This window comes from Camelina sativa, chromosome 3, assembly GCF_030686135.1.
Source record: "Camelina sativa cultivar CO46 ecotype springtype chromosome 3, ASM3068613v1".
In the NCBI taxonomy this organism is placed as follows: domain Eukaryota; kingdom Viridiplantae; phylum Streptophyta; class Magnoliopsida; order Brassicales; family Brassicaceae; genus Camelina; species Camelina sativa.
In genome coordinates, this window is record NC_141882.1 from 28,327,964 (window position 1) to 28,342,220 (window position 14,257).

The 14,257-nt window shown below is 33.9% G+C and overlaps 5 protein-coding genes across 5 annotated transcripts; 4 read left to right on the forward strand and 1 right to left on the reverse strand.

Annotated features, from left to right (window-relative positions):
- Window positions 1-318: 318 nt before the first annotated feature.
- LOC104778045 (stress-response A/B barrel domain-containing protein DABB1) lies at window positions 319-1,437 on the forward strand. The gene has a single exon (XM_010502410.3). It carries the CDS (start codon window positions 573-575, stop codon window positions 1,245-1,247), a length of 675 nt encoding a protein of 224 aa, XP_010500712.1. The 5' UTR covers window positions 319-572; the 3' UTR covers window positions 1,248-1,437.
- Window positions 1,438-3,879: 2,442 nt separating this feature from the next.
- On the forward strand, window positions 3,880-6,262 carry LOC104778046 (DEAD-box ATP-dependent RNA helicase 34). Its single transcript, XM_010502411.3, has 6 exons — window positions 3,880-4,330; window positions 4,801-5,122; window positions 5,203-5,310; window positions 5,398-5,517; window positions 5,619-5,786; window positions 5,865-6,262. The coding sequence occupies exons 1-6, from the start codon at window positions 4,032-4,034 to the stop codon at window positions 6,054-6,056; spliced, it is 1,209 nt and encodes a 402-aa protein (XP_010500713.1). The 5' UTR covers window positions 3,880-4,031; the 3' UTR covers window positions 6,057-6,262.
- Window positions 6,263-6,306: 44 nt separating this feature from the next.
- On the forward strand, window positions 6,307-8,705 carry LOC104778048 (nifU-like protein 5, mitochondrial). Its single transcript, XM_010502413.3, has 6 exons — window positions 6,307-6,715; window positions 6,839-7,000; window positions 7,098-7,273; window positions 7,375-7,478; window positions 7,560-7,671; window positions 7,810-8,705. The coding sequence occupies exons 1-6, from the start codon at window positions 6,505-6,507 to the stop codon at window positions 7,873-7,875; spliced, it is 831 nt and encodes a 276-aa protein (XP_010500715.1). The 5' UTR covers window positions 6,307-6,504; the 3' UTR covers window positions 7,876-8,705.
- On the reverse strand, window positions 8,186-8,628 carry LOC104778047 (photosystem II 5 kDa protein, chloroplastic). Its single transcript, XM_010502412.3, has one exon. It carries the CDS (start codon window positions 8,626-8,628, stop codon window positions 8,308-8,310), a length of 321 nt encoding a protein of 106 aa, XP_010500714.2. The 3' UTR covers window positions 8,186-8,307.
- Window positions 8,706-11,874: 3,169 nt separating the features above from the next.
- LOC104778049 (uncharacterized) lies at window positions 11,875-14,234 on the forward strand. The gene is made up of 5 exons (XM_010502414.3): window positions 11,875-12,830; window positions 12,916-13,203; window positions 13,288-13,440; window positions 13,513-13,734; window positions 13,808-14,234. Exons 1-5 carry the CDS (start codon window positions 12,333-12,335, stop codon window positions 14,132-14,134), a joined length of 1,488 nt encoding a protein of 495 aa, XP_010500716.2. The 5' UTR covers window positions 11,875-12,332; the 3' UTR covers window positions 14,135-14,234.
- The last annotated feature ends 23 nt before the right edge of the window (window positions 14,235-14,257 follow it).

A 14,257-nucleotide genomic window follows, 5' to 3' on the forward strand; every position in this document is an offset into this window, starting at 1 on the left:
CTTAACGAAGTTCTTCCATTCGTTACAACTTACAATATTATATTACTTAATGTCATAAAGTAATTAATTAAGGTAAACCTACGTATAGGTTAATTAGTGGGTATAATATAAACTCGCACGTGTGGTGGGCAGGATATCAATATCACACACACTTGCAAACAAAAAACGAATTAGGTAAAGTGGAGGAAAAATTAAACACATTGGAATGAGGATTTGATTTTACGTCCATCAATTTCTTTTGGTTTTCTCTCTTTTTGTCTTTGTATTATTTAATTATACAGTACGTCGTCCCCAAAAAAAGTAAACTTTAACTAAATACGAAAAATAATAATCATTTAAAAACGAAATAATACTTCCTTTGCTTAGATATATCAAATCAACTAATCAAATAAAGTATCTAAAGCTAATCGTACGGTTCATGTCAAAAAAAGCTGAAATAAAAACTTTTCAAGAATCCAAGGTTCCATTCTCACTCACAACCAAACACACATTATGGGTTTTTTTTGAGAAGATACCCATTAAGGCCCAATAAAGATAAGTCTCCCTTAGAAAAATCACAAATACGAAACCGAATGCAAATCCCATCTCCGTGGTTTGTGGCCATGTCTTCTTCGATCGTCGAGCACGTCGTCCTCTTCAAGCTCAAGAACGACGATGACGTTGACTCCAACAAAATCAACTCCATGGTCAACGGAATCAACGAACTCATCAATATCGACCAGGTGTTTCACCTCTCCTGCGGTTCAATCCACCGCCTTAACTCCACCTCCGCTTCCGCCGCCTTCACTCACGTCCTTCATAGCCGTTACAGATCTAAAGATGACCTCGACGCTTACGCAATACATCCCGATCACGTCCGCGTCGTCAAGGAATCGGAATCGATCCGTGAAGACGTCTTGGCCGTTGATTGGATCGCCGAGCAAGTTCCCGGAATCCTAGCTCCGCCTCCCGGTTCAATTGGTAAAATCACGCTTGTGAAGGTGAAAGAGAACGTCACGGGAGAGGCGAAATCGGAGATTATGGAAGTGATTAAGCAGAAATTTAAAGGAGTTGATCAGATGATCACTGTTGGAGAAAACTTCTCTCCCGGTAGAGCTAAAGGTTTCTCAATCGGATCGATTTCGTATTTTAGGGATTTGGGCGAAATCGAGGCTTCCATGAAGTTGGAAAATGAAAAGATTTGTGATTATCTTGATGATACCATTGTTGTTGAGTTCGTAGTGCCTCCAAAACTTGCTTCTGTGTGAATTGTGATTAAGATGATGACGGCTTTAGTCTCCGGTTCTATTACAGTGGTTGGTTCGTCGCCGTATGCATTATATGAATATTGTAAAAAAAAAAACACATTATTGGGCTTTTTCCTGAAAACCATTATTGGCCCATTACTGAGATTGTTACATGTAATTTTACCCTGTTTAATACTTTTGAAGTCTTTAATTTGTTGGTTTTATCAGTTGGACTAGGTCTTTAACATGCTCATGCCCGAATTTCTTTGACGATTGTTTTAACTAGGCCTGCGAATTTGGGTCGGGTCGGATACTTCGGATCGGATAATTAGAATAGTCGGGTAGTTCGGATAATTAGAATAGTCGGGTAGTTCGAAATCTGAGAAGTGTTACCGAAAATAACCGAATTAATTAACGAGTCGGGTCGATTCGAGTATCGGGTTTTTTGGTTACTCAAACTAACTGAAGTTTTTAGTTTTTTGGTTAGTTTGGTTATTTAAGTTAAATCCGGTCAAAAATCTTGGTTATTTTTAGGTAATTTCAGGTAATTTCGGTTATTTTTGGGTACTTTGGGTAATTTGGATAATTCGGATCGATTACTTTCGTGTAATACAGGTAATTCGGTTGAATTTGGGAAACCGATCGGTTAAGGTGAACCGAACCGATAACCGACTACATATTACAACTCCTTCTGATCGGTTTTCTTCTAGTCACCGAACCGAAAACCAAAAATCTCGGTTTCGGAATTTTCTGATCGGGTAATATTCCCAGGCCGAGTTTTAACACATTGGCATAAAGTAACAATGCTTTGTTGTTGATTCTTTTGGACATAACATTTATTTTATTTTTATTTTTGATTTTATTTATGTTATTTAGAATTTGTTTTAATAAGAAAGAAAATAATATTTTGGATAAAATTTTAAATGTATAAAACTTATGATTTTATTTTCCTTACTAATTTGCTATTTGTCAAGCAATTCGTATAATATATATATATATATATATATATTGACAATAATTGAGAGATTAAATTAACAAAATACATAACCATTTGGACATATTCATTTTTTTTAAAGCATTTCCATAATTTAACAGATTGCTTATTTGGCAATGTATCGACAAATGATTGTCAAAATTATTAGGATGTATATACTACATTCTTTCGCTTCATCCATGGTTGCACATCATTCACAATTATAATCTAGTAACACTATTAAATCACATGTTAATATGAAATTTAATTCTATTTTAAATGTATTTAGAAAATTTATTTGCTTATTTGCAATTTATAAAAAAAATTCGATAAAATATATATATTAAAATATATTTTTGAAAAACTAATAAATTTATTTAAAATTTAACAAAATACTTACACATTTGGATATTTGTGTTTTTCATAAACCATTTTCATAATTTAAGCAGATAGTTGTCCACTTCAAATTGTATCAACGGTAAGACAAATGGTTTTTGAAGTAGCTAGGGTGTAACCATTTCTATATATTTATTTAAACAATATTGTTAGAGTTAACCCTTCTATCATGTGGCATATTACAAAAAATATCATTACATTTTAATTAATCAAATAACTAACAAAACAAAAAAATTTATTTTACAAAATAATAAAACAGTATTTTCGTAATTATATAATAAAATTATTTTAAAAAAAATATTTATTGTTTTAGAAATCTTAGACAACAATAACAAACAATGTAATTGACGAAAACTTATTTTTTTATACATAATATTCACTATATAAACAATACTAATTGTATAATGTTGACAATATCATATACGTATACATAATCTAATTGTAATTTTCACATATAAAGTTAATATATACTAAAATGTTATACCAATAACCGCAATGGTGTTAATATTAACACCAATCACTATTGTAAATTTGGTATATTAAGATCTCTAAACAGATCACATCAATTTATAATACCAGATCACGTATCAATACATGTTTTGTTGGGGTTTTATTATAGATTTTACCAAATTTATAATTAACGAATTTGATATTGCACCCAAACCAAAATAGTAGTATCAGCTACGGGTCGAAAGCAGAATATGAAGTAAATTAGATATATAATTTTATAAAGTTTATAAGATAAATAAATATTTTATTATTATTTTGTAACAAACAAATCTAAATTTTTATTAATACGCGAAAAACTTCTTTGTTTTGTTTGTAACTTCAATGATTATATATATATATATTTATATATATAAAAATCTTGTTTTTATTCCCTTTTTTTTTATAGAAAAATTATTAAATTTCAAAAGTATTATCAATTAATAACATGATGAATCAAGATTAGTTGCTTAAATTATACGTGAGCCGCGTCAGAAACTTATCACTCTGGCTTTTATTCAAAATTTTAATCATAGTAATAGGCCAATAGCGAGGTGCTTATTTTGGGCGTTAATTATTCTCACATGACCAGCTTAGAAGAGTAATTGTAAATGTAATACTGATTTCGAATTAGTTCATTTGCTTACTTCAACTTTTTAAACCTTTATTAATTAGTCAATCCTTAATTCCAGATTGGTACGTGAGTTACAAACTCTAAACCCGATTATTAAAAAAGGGCCGGTTTAGTTTGATGAATTGAATTGAACCATAAAAATATACAATAACCAAACAACCCCTACCTAAAACCCTTTCTTCTCATTCCAGACACATTTCGTCAGTTCTTCTCCCGACAATTTCGTCTTCAAACTCCAAAACTTGCAACAAGGAAAAAATCTATTTCACTTCTCTTAATTCCAGGAGCAAGAAGAGAGATTTAGGAGTTAAGAATCATGGTGGCAGCGAAAGGAATAGATCGGAAAAGCGAAGGAGCTTTGGATGATGAGAATCTGGTCTTCGAAACGACTAAAGGGATCAAAGCAATCAAGAGTTTCGATGACATGGGGATGAACGATAAAGTTCTCCGAGGGGTTTACGACTACGGTTACAAGAAACCATCTGAGATTCAACAGAGAGCTTTTGTGCCTATTCTCAAAGGAAGAGATGTTATAGCTCAGGCTCAGTCTGGTACTGGCAAAACCTCCATGATTGCTATCTCCGTCTGTCAAATCGTCAACACTTCTTCTAGAAAGTACGATCTCTTCTCTTATTTTCCACCTGAGATTGTTAACAAATTGAAACCCTTTTTTTTTCTTCATATTTCCCAATTTAGGTCACTCTCTCCTCTATATTAGCATGATTAATAATGGTCTTGCCCTGTGATTAGCATTATTAGTAACACTTGCTTATGGCTGCAATATTTGTTCTGTGATTAATGCCCTTGCTCTGTAATTAAGAAGTGGAACTGCGTTAGCTGTTTTGCATTTGGTATTTACATGGTTGATGATGGTTCTACTTTGCAATTTCTGATTTGTTACTACACATAGTTAATGGTTCTGCTTTGTGATTGTTGAGGAACACTTACTTTTTAGGCTGCAAGATTTTTTTTTAAAGCTTTTTACTAATCAACATGGTTGATGGTTTTGCTTTGTAATTAGGATGAGGAAGGCTTACTTTCATATTTACTAATAAATTTGGTGTTTTTTTTCCTTTGGTTTCAAGGGTTCAGGCATTGGTGTTGTCTCCATCAAGAGAGCTGGCTTCACAGACAGAGAAGACTATACAGGCTATTGGGACGCATACTAATATTCAGGCGCATGCCTGCATCGGTGGTAAGAGCATTGGAGAAGACATCAAGAAGCTGGAGCGTGGTGTCCATGCTGTGTCTGGGACACCTGGTCGAGTCTATGATATGATAAAGAGAGGAAGTTTACAGACTAAAGCTGTTAAACTTTTGGTTCTTGATGAATCAGATGAAATGTTGAGTAAAGGTTTGAAAGACCAGATTTACGACGTTTACAGATCTCTTCCACATGATATTCAGGTTTCAATGAATATTAGTTATTTGATTAACTCCTGTTTCTGTTGATAATTTGAATCTAATAAAAGTTGGATTTATAATAGGTTTGCTTGATTTCTGCTACTCTTCCTCAAGAGATTTTGGAGATGCAAGAAAAGTTTATGACAGATCCTGTTAGGATACTTGTGAAACCTGATGAATTGACTCTGGAAGTGAGTTTTTTATCTTCTGACATTTTCATGCTTTTAAGTTTTAGTTTCATCATGCAAAGCATAAATTACAACTTTTTAAGTTTTCAGGGAATCAAACAATACTATGTTGATGTTGATAAAGAAGAGTGGAAGTTCGATACTCTTTGCGATCTTTATGGAAGGCTTGTTATTAATCAGGCTATTATCTTCTGCAACACAAGACAAAAGGTATTTAAAAATCATTTACTCGTAGTCGTAAGCTTTGGTTCCTATAATCTTTTGTTGATAAATGTGAAAGCTTTGATCTGAAATTTATGTATATATAAAAGGTGGATTGGCTTACTGAGAAGATGAGGAGTAGCAATTTCGTAGTTTCATCAATGCATGGAGACAAACGTCAAAAGGAGAGAGATGAAATCATGAACCAGTTTCGGTCATTTAAAAGCCGCGTTTTAATTGCCTCAGATGTATGGGCACGAGGGATCGATGTTCAAACAGTATGATACCTCTCTTTCTCTGTCTTTTAACTATCAGTGTCAAACTTGAAGTTGACATTAGTAATCTTTATTTACTAGGTTTCACATGTCATCAATTATGATATACCCAACAACCCGGAGCTTTACATTCATCGTATTGGACGAGCTGGTCGTTTTGGTCGTGAAGGTGTGGCCATTAACTTTGTGAAATCTTCGGACAAGAAGGATCTCAAGGATATTGAGAAGCATTACGGTACTAAAATCCGCGAGATGCCAGCTGATCTTGTCTAAAAGATTTCGTTTCATTGAAGCTGAGGTTGAAGATTCAGTTTTAAAGAGAAGTTTTGTTCTTTGTTCTGAACTCCATTGTTTTAGATATAGGCATAGAGAAGCTTTATTAAGACAAATGTGCATCTAAAAATGTAATACTTCACTTGGTTCTTGTAGAATTGCAGCAACCAAATTAATATTCATTGTGGCTCAAGGCTTGTCTCAAAGATTTTTGTTCTCGTTCATAAATTATGATTCTTTGGTTTGGTAGAATTTGTAGAAATTATGGTTCGGTTTAATCCGGTTTAAGTAATTGACGTTAACGGTAACGGGCAATTCACGGTAGATATTACACGCCATTTCCCACGTCGTACGAAGCTTCTCTTTCGCCGTCCTCCGTTTTGCGATTTTTTTTTCTCCGGCGAAACCTTAATTTGGTGAAGCTTAGGCAACGAAGAAGAAGAAGATCATGAAAGGGATTACGAGGCTGCTCAATTCTCTTGCGCGGCGTACAGCTTCTGTAACTTGTGCTCCTTCTTGTTCTTCTCTTCTGATATCACATCGTCCTCTGTTTATCTCGGCGGCGGCGACGCACTTGCCGACGAGTTTATTGGATTCCAGAACTACAAATACTTCTCGCAACTCTTTGAGATCTTCTTCCCTTCCCCTGAATTGGATCGGTATGATGTTTTTAGCTTTAACTGAGATTTGAGTTTTATTAGCTTATCAAAAATGTTAAAAAGGAGTAATCTTTGTCTCCTGATTCTTGAAATGACATGACTTTGAAACTCTTATGGGAACAGTGCAAAGGAGGACAATGTTTATACAAACGCAATCAACGCCAAACCCTTCATCTCTCATGTTTAATCCTGGTAAACCAGTTATGGAGGTTGGAAGTGCTGATTTCCCTAATTCTCGTTCTGCTATGGGTTCACCTTTGGCCAAAGACATTTTCGCCATTGATGGTATTCTTAGCCTTCTTTTGCTACAAACAAACATGTACGTTTGTTAGTTCCTTACCTGATCTTTGTTTAGTGACTAAAGACTTCTCTGATGATGCAGGTGTAGTTAGAGTTTTCTTTGGGTCAGATTTTGTTACTGTAACAAAGTCAGATGATGTGACATGGGATGTTCTCAAGCCTGAGATCTTTGCAGTGATAATGGACTTTTACTCATCTGGTCAGCCTTTGTTTCTGGACTCGCAAGCTACAGCTGCCAAGGATACCGCTATTCACGAGGTAGGCTTCCATATGTTCTTCAAATATTTTTGTGGATAACACTTTTGAATGCCAAATGATTAAAATTGTTTTTCTCCCACATTGGCAAAACATGCGATTAGGATGACTCTGAAACTGTGGCAATGATCAAGGAACTCTTGGAGACGCGTATCCGACCATCAGTTCAAGATGATGGAGGGGACATCGAGTATTGTGGATTCGATACGTAAGTTTTTTCTATGATTTTGAGAAATTGTTTAAGATGATCTGATTCTATATCCTTATCAGAGGTTTATGTTTTGATCAGGGAAACTGGTATAGTTAAGCTTAGAATGCAAGGAGCTTGTAGCGGTTGTCCAAGTTCATCTGTTACTTTGAAATCAGGAATTGAGAATATGCTGATGCATTATGTATCTGAGGTAATACTGATAAACAGTGGTCTTACCATTCATCAGATCTGTTATGTTTTCCGTTATTCATTATGATCTTGTTATAGTCTCTTGTTTTGTTTTTAAATCATCAAGTATGACTCACCGAAGCGCTTGTACAAAATACAGGTCAAAGGCGTTGAGCAAGAATTTGATGGTGAAGAGGAGGGAACATCATCTGGCCCAATGGAGTAGAGATAGCAGAATGCAGAAATGCATCAGAAAGAAACTTGAGATTTGTTGTTGCTCTTCAATATACAGAAGAAGATAAATAAACCAGAGGTACGTTAGTGTTGTCTTCTCCTCAACCTGGCAGCCTCAGAAAACTATAGACTACTGGGAAATCACTGGGACTCCTCATATAACCCCAGCAACTGATTTTTTTTAATGGATTATACTGCTTTTATTGTGCGTTCGGTTGTAAAGATTTGTTGCCCAAGCTTAAATATTTTTTGCTGATTTGAAGTTATTTAAGGTTTGTGATCGCATCAGTGGATGATTCAACTACATAAACAAAAGGGTTTCTATAGATTTGATCAATATATCATCATTACAAACCACACTGAGAACAGTTTTCACTGACATATATTCAGAGGCATATGAATTGTTACTGGTTATATAGCGAATTCAGTTACGGCATATCCTGGCCGTAGGCATTGTGACACAGACAGGAGCATACTTCTTCTTGGCAGCCTCTGTTCCTCTCTTTGGCTCATCATCCGCCATTGCCACCTTGGCTAAGGAACACACAGCCGCAGCTGCAGCTGTGAACATCAGATCCCTCCTCATCTTCATGCTCTGTTCTTGCTTCTTGTTCTCCAAGCTTGTTGTGTTCTCGCTGGTGGAGGCTTTGACGACGGTGAGGCTTCTTCTGCTGTTGCCGGAGATGTTTGCCGGAAGCTTAGAGACGGTAGGGAGAAATGGAGATGTCATGGTCATTGACGCCATTGCAAACTGGTAAGTTAATTTCCCACGTGTGATCTTCTTGATCTCTCTGTTATCTGATGGGTTGGTGACTTGTGTTTAAAAAGTTGGGGAACACAAAACGAATTGATATTTTTGAGAGATTACGATCCATTTCCTTATCCAAAATATGAATTTATTTTAAATGGGTTGTTGCCAGTTTGCCACGTATCTTTGTGCTATCCTCTTTTTGCATACATAACGATGAGCTTTGTGGTCGTTTGATCAAAAGCTTAAGCCCCTTTCTAAAGAGAGTGCTAGAAGCTTTTTTATGTAGTGTCCAGAAGAATTAGGTTCATTCTTGTTTTGTGAAATAAATCTTGATTTTTTTCAACAATACAATCTTTCAAAAAAGAAGCAAAAAAGGTCCAGAGCTCAATTCACTTCTTCGTACACCAACCAATACGGATGAGAGTAGTCTCAGGTGGAATTAAATTCGGAGGTGCTTTTATTCCATTTTTGAAAGTAATTAGATTTAACAGGTGGAAGAAGTTATTTGTGATTAAAAAAATGAAATTTTAAGTTGTATTTGTTTTTGTTTTTTTGCTTAGGTTGAAAATATAACTGATAAAATGAAAAAGACTAATACAATTTACTTATAGCTTTTTGACAGTATTGAACTCATAGAATTATCCTAAATGTCTTTAACTGCTATATATTTTTACTTGGTACATATCTTAATGCTGTCCTTGTGGCATCTAGACATCAACTACTTGACCATGCACAGATGACGCTGATCTTCACCCACCCAAATGAGTTTCAAGCCATCAATGTTAATGCCATACCTTTTAAGTTGTATTTGTTTGTTACTTTTGTTTAGTGTTTATGATTATATAATTGTATTTTGGTTGTTAATTTTATGATTTAACCTGCAACATATTGCGAGATAATCTCATTTTGTATATCATTAATTTAATTAACTTTATTAGATATGTCTATTACTCTAATATTGAAAATGTTAACAAAATAATTAAATGATGTTTTACCCAACCGAGTTAATGATATTTTAATTTTTTTTTTAATTTAATTCTTTAAAATAAAGAATCGGAATAAATCATATAAAAATTATATATTTGAATACATGATAAATCAAGCTTCCAGCTGATTCGTATTCAAAATCATTTTGGTTTATTTTATAATATGACTTTGAACCATTACTCTATTTCTCCAAGCAATGTGGGACGTTGTATACAAATTTTGTAAATTCATCGATTGAGTAATATATGTTCGTTAAAAAAATTGAATCACATAATATGCAGAAAAATCACAAAATTTTATCAAGTAAATGTATTATATATTAATTCAAAATAATTTAAATATAAATAAAATAAAAGTTGTGAAAAGAGAATCATATATTTATGTTTGAATTAGGTAGAGAAATTTATGGAAACAAGACACAATTTGGAAATACTTTTTTCAAAGACATTTCATGTAATTAAGTATAACTAAAATGGTAGATTAATAAATGCACTTTTAAAAATGTTAATATAGATATAACAATAATATTTTCCTTCTTTTAAATATAGTTAGAATTTGTTATCATTTTAAAAATTTCTAGGAGTCTCCATGACTACATATTGATTTGTTTTGGATTGGATTTATTTTGGAAGTTCAAAATACAAAACTCAAACATATTTTGTACAATAAGAAAAATAAATTTTAGGTAATTGATAATTTGCGTGCCGAACCGATCGCTAGTGTAAAACATTTCTAGAAATAATATATATAAAGAGTGAACACCACGTGAAAACTTGAAAATGAATAAAACAATCGCTTAGAATTTTTTTTTTTACGTATAATTACTCAAGCAAAAAGAAGTGCTCAACTAGATTAATCAGGTTCATGTTATTGGAGCGACCTCCAAGGTTATTCTTAGCAAAATATTCATAAGTATCTCAAATATACTTGGGCTCATGAGTATCTATGTTAATTTCTAGAAAAACATATCTCAATTTTGTAAATTCTATGCTATGTCCAATCACTATGTTTCCTACATATAAACTAAAGGGTTAGTTTAGTTTTAGGGATTACATCAAAATGAAAAGAGAGACATAGACAAACCAGTGAGATATTCATATAAATACATTTATTTAAGTTACATTAACAACATATGAATGTTTATAATTACGTATACATATACAAAATTTAATAATTTAAATATATGTAGTTAAAAATCAAAAATAAACATGAAAATAAAATTTATGCAATTTTAGGCAGTTTAGGCGGTTATCAAAGCATATGTTGAGCGCCTAGTACCTAAGCAGCCGCCTAAACCGCTTTCTTGAATAATGCAAATTAATAAACTACATATTTCTAATATATATTTTTTTAATAATTTTGTCTGTTATTTTGTAATTTCTTTTTGTTTGTTGGAATGGTAAATTTTAATAAGTTTTACTCAAATTTTTTGTAGATTCATTTTAAACAAAATTTAAACACTAAAATACATATTTTTTTGTTTATTATATATATTATTGATATATTAAACCATATTTTTTGCCTATCACATTAAAATTCCTTGACTCAACTTTGTTTAGAACACCCCGATAAAGTGAGAGAAAATTAGAATACTTATTATGTTTTTTAATAGAAATAATTTTCAGTTACTATATAACTATGGATTCAACCACTAAGTTCAAAGGTGAAAAATGATATTTAAACAGCAAGTATAATACAACAATACATATTAAAAATACTTATTAATTTTAAAGGAAATTTGAGTTATTTTTTAATCTTGAATAACAAACAAGTATATTTTTTGTTTGAATGATTTCATTAAACTGTAAATATCAGAATTTGACACTAAAACAAGGGATAGTAATTAATCAAAAACTAGGAAAAAGAAGTTTTTGTTCGCTTCGAAAACCGCCAGTAACCAAAAGAGGTAGTTTTGAGCTACATAAGTATATATTTGAATTTTTTTTTTAAAACATGACTTGGAGTAAAACAACCACTGAGTTTAGAGGTGAAAGATAGTTGATATTCAACATATTAAACAAAAAACTTTTAACTTTGAATTGAATTTGAGTTATTTTTGAACCTTAAATAAACAAATAAGTAATACAGTATATTTGAATAAACTCTATTTAAAAAGTAGAAAACAACCACTGGTAGTCGTTGACAAAAAAAAGAAAAAGAAAAAAAAAACACCCACTAGTCACTATGTATTTAATTAATGAGATATCCAATGAGGTTCTTTGGTAATAAGAAAGAGGAAGCAGCGGTTTCATCACGAACTTTGACACACACACACTTAAAACACTTACACACAAAGAACACAAACACAACAACACAGCTTTTATTTGAAAATGGCTCCACTTCACGAGGCTTCTCTCTCCCTTTCCTCCTTATCTTTCTCGCCGTAGGCTTTACTCGAGAACCAGACCCCCAAAGATCGCATTATATATATACTACACAACACAACACACACATTGGTTTTTAAAAAACAAAAGACACAATTTTTTAAATTACCAATCTTTGATGATTTCTCCAATGTCGTTGTCTCTTCTCTTCTCTGCTTTCGAGTGATTCTATTTTTGCAACGGTAACATAGACTTTATTTTTCAAAATCCGACAGAGAAAGACCAGACCTTTCTTCTTCCTTCTTCTGACAATAACCATCAGACAAGAGACAAAAAGACAGATACTTTCGCTTCTTTTTTTGTTGCTAAAGTCGGCGGTGCATAAAAATGGAGAGACGAAACGAAGCGATGGTGATGAGGAAATCGAAGTGGCAGTATTCTCCGACGCCGAGGGTTCTTCAGTTGCCACGTAGGCATAGTGTTCGACGAAGTGCCGCAAAGGGCTTAAAGACTACACCTTTTTCTTTGTCTCAGAAGGATCGGGGAGTGAAACTGGAGGTTCTGTTTCACCAAGAGAGGACTTTTGATCGAGGGACATCGTTTGCGATGGTGAATTATAATGGTGGTGAGGAGAAGGAGGAAGAAGGAAGGAGAAGAGGGAAAGTTGCAGACGGGAGAGAGATTGGTGGGACTAGGTTGTCTTCTTCTTCTTCTACTGCGGTTGATGAAAAAGTTGAGGAAGCTAAGTGGAGGTTTCAAGCGGAGATGTTGAGATCAGAGTGTAATTTGTTAAGAATAGAGAAAGAGATTGCTTTGAAGAAGATGGAGAGAAGGAAGAAACGGATGGAGAAGACGCTTAGATCTGCTGTTCTTACTCTTCTCTCTGTAAGTCAAATCTGATGTTTTGGGTTGTGTGTGTTGTGTTTTGCGAATGTTTTTGAGACTGAAGCTGTGTTTTATGTTGATTTAGGGGAAACAGAGAATCTCAGAAGGGACGAAAGAGAGCAAAGCTTTGGAAGATGAGATTAGTTATTTGGTAGAGAAACTGAATGAGTTAAAGTCTCCAAAAGTTAAGGACGTGGAAGCTAGAAACTGCAGACATAATTTTGACAAGAAAGCTTCTGTTTTAAGGAAAGAGCTAGAGAGGTTCGATGAATCAGTTTCCGAAGAGGTTTGTGTCAAAGGGATTCAGAAAATGGCAGAAGCTAGCTTCTCTGTCCATTCTGATCAAATCTCTCTCAGGAACAATAATGGCAATGTGAGTGAGACATAATTCACTGCAAATGGCCTAATTAGTCTTTTTAGCATGGTTTTGAATTATGATGTTTTTTTTTGGGTGCAGATAGATACATTGAGTAGTAAAATGGAGGCCTTGTCGAAAGGGGTATTGTTAGAAAGAATGGAGAAAGAATATGGATCAAGTCTCTTTGCACCAAGCTCTGTATCCAAATGTATTGATCGTCAAGATGCATCTTTACAAGACATGTCTAGTAAGGTAGATTTGTGAAAGCAAACTCTCTACTCTCTACTACATGTATAGTATGTGACGATGAATATTTTGTTGCAGGCAATTAAAGCGCACGAGGAAAAGAAAGACTGCTCTAGACAATGCAAAGCAGTTATGAGGAAGATCGCAGATGAAGTAAGAGCTGAAGCAGAGCAATGGTCACAAATGCAAGAGATGTTGAATCAAGTGAGAAAAGAAATGGAGGAACTTCAATCTTGTCGCGATTTCTGGCAAAACCGCGCTCTCGAATCAGATTCTCAGTTACAAAATCTACATTCCTCGGTAAGATATAGTTCTCACTTCTCATATATAGCATAAGTCGGCCGTGACTTAACAAACGTCCAAATGTTTTTAGGTTGAAGGATGGCGAAGAAAGGCGTTATCATCAGAGACAAAGTTGAAAAACCTACAAGCAGAGGTTTGTGGTTTACAAGAAGAGATCAAGAGACTGAGGAAAGAAGATAAGTTAGAACCGGAGAAGAACAAATTGCCATCAGAGTCAGAGAAGAGGGTATTGATTTGTCGGTTGAAAGAAAACCGGCATAGCAACAACGGAGATTGGTCTAAGCACAGCGAAGGAAGAACAATGAAACCATCGAGCTCGAGACCGCCTTTGAGGGAAGTTAAGAACAACAGTTCAGTCACATCAAGGCATAGAAACTCCAGTGTCATGAAAATGTAGCTTTCTATATCTTACGAAAACCGGAATTTTCCCGGTTTTTCTTCAATACCAATGAAGTATTAGTCTATGAATAAACGTACGGAGGAGATTAAGAGAGTCACACACTTGGTAGAGAAAAATCCC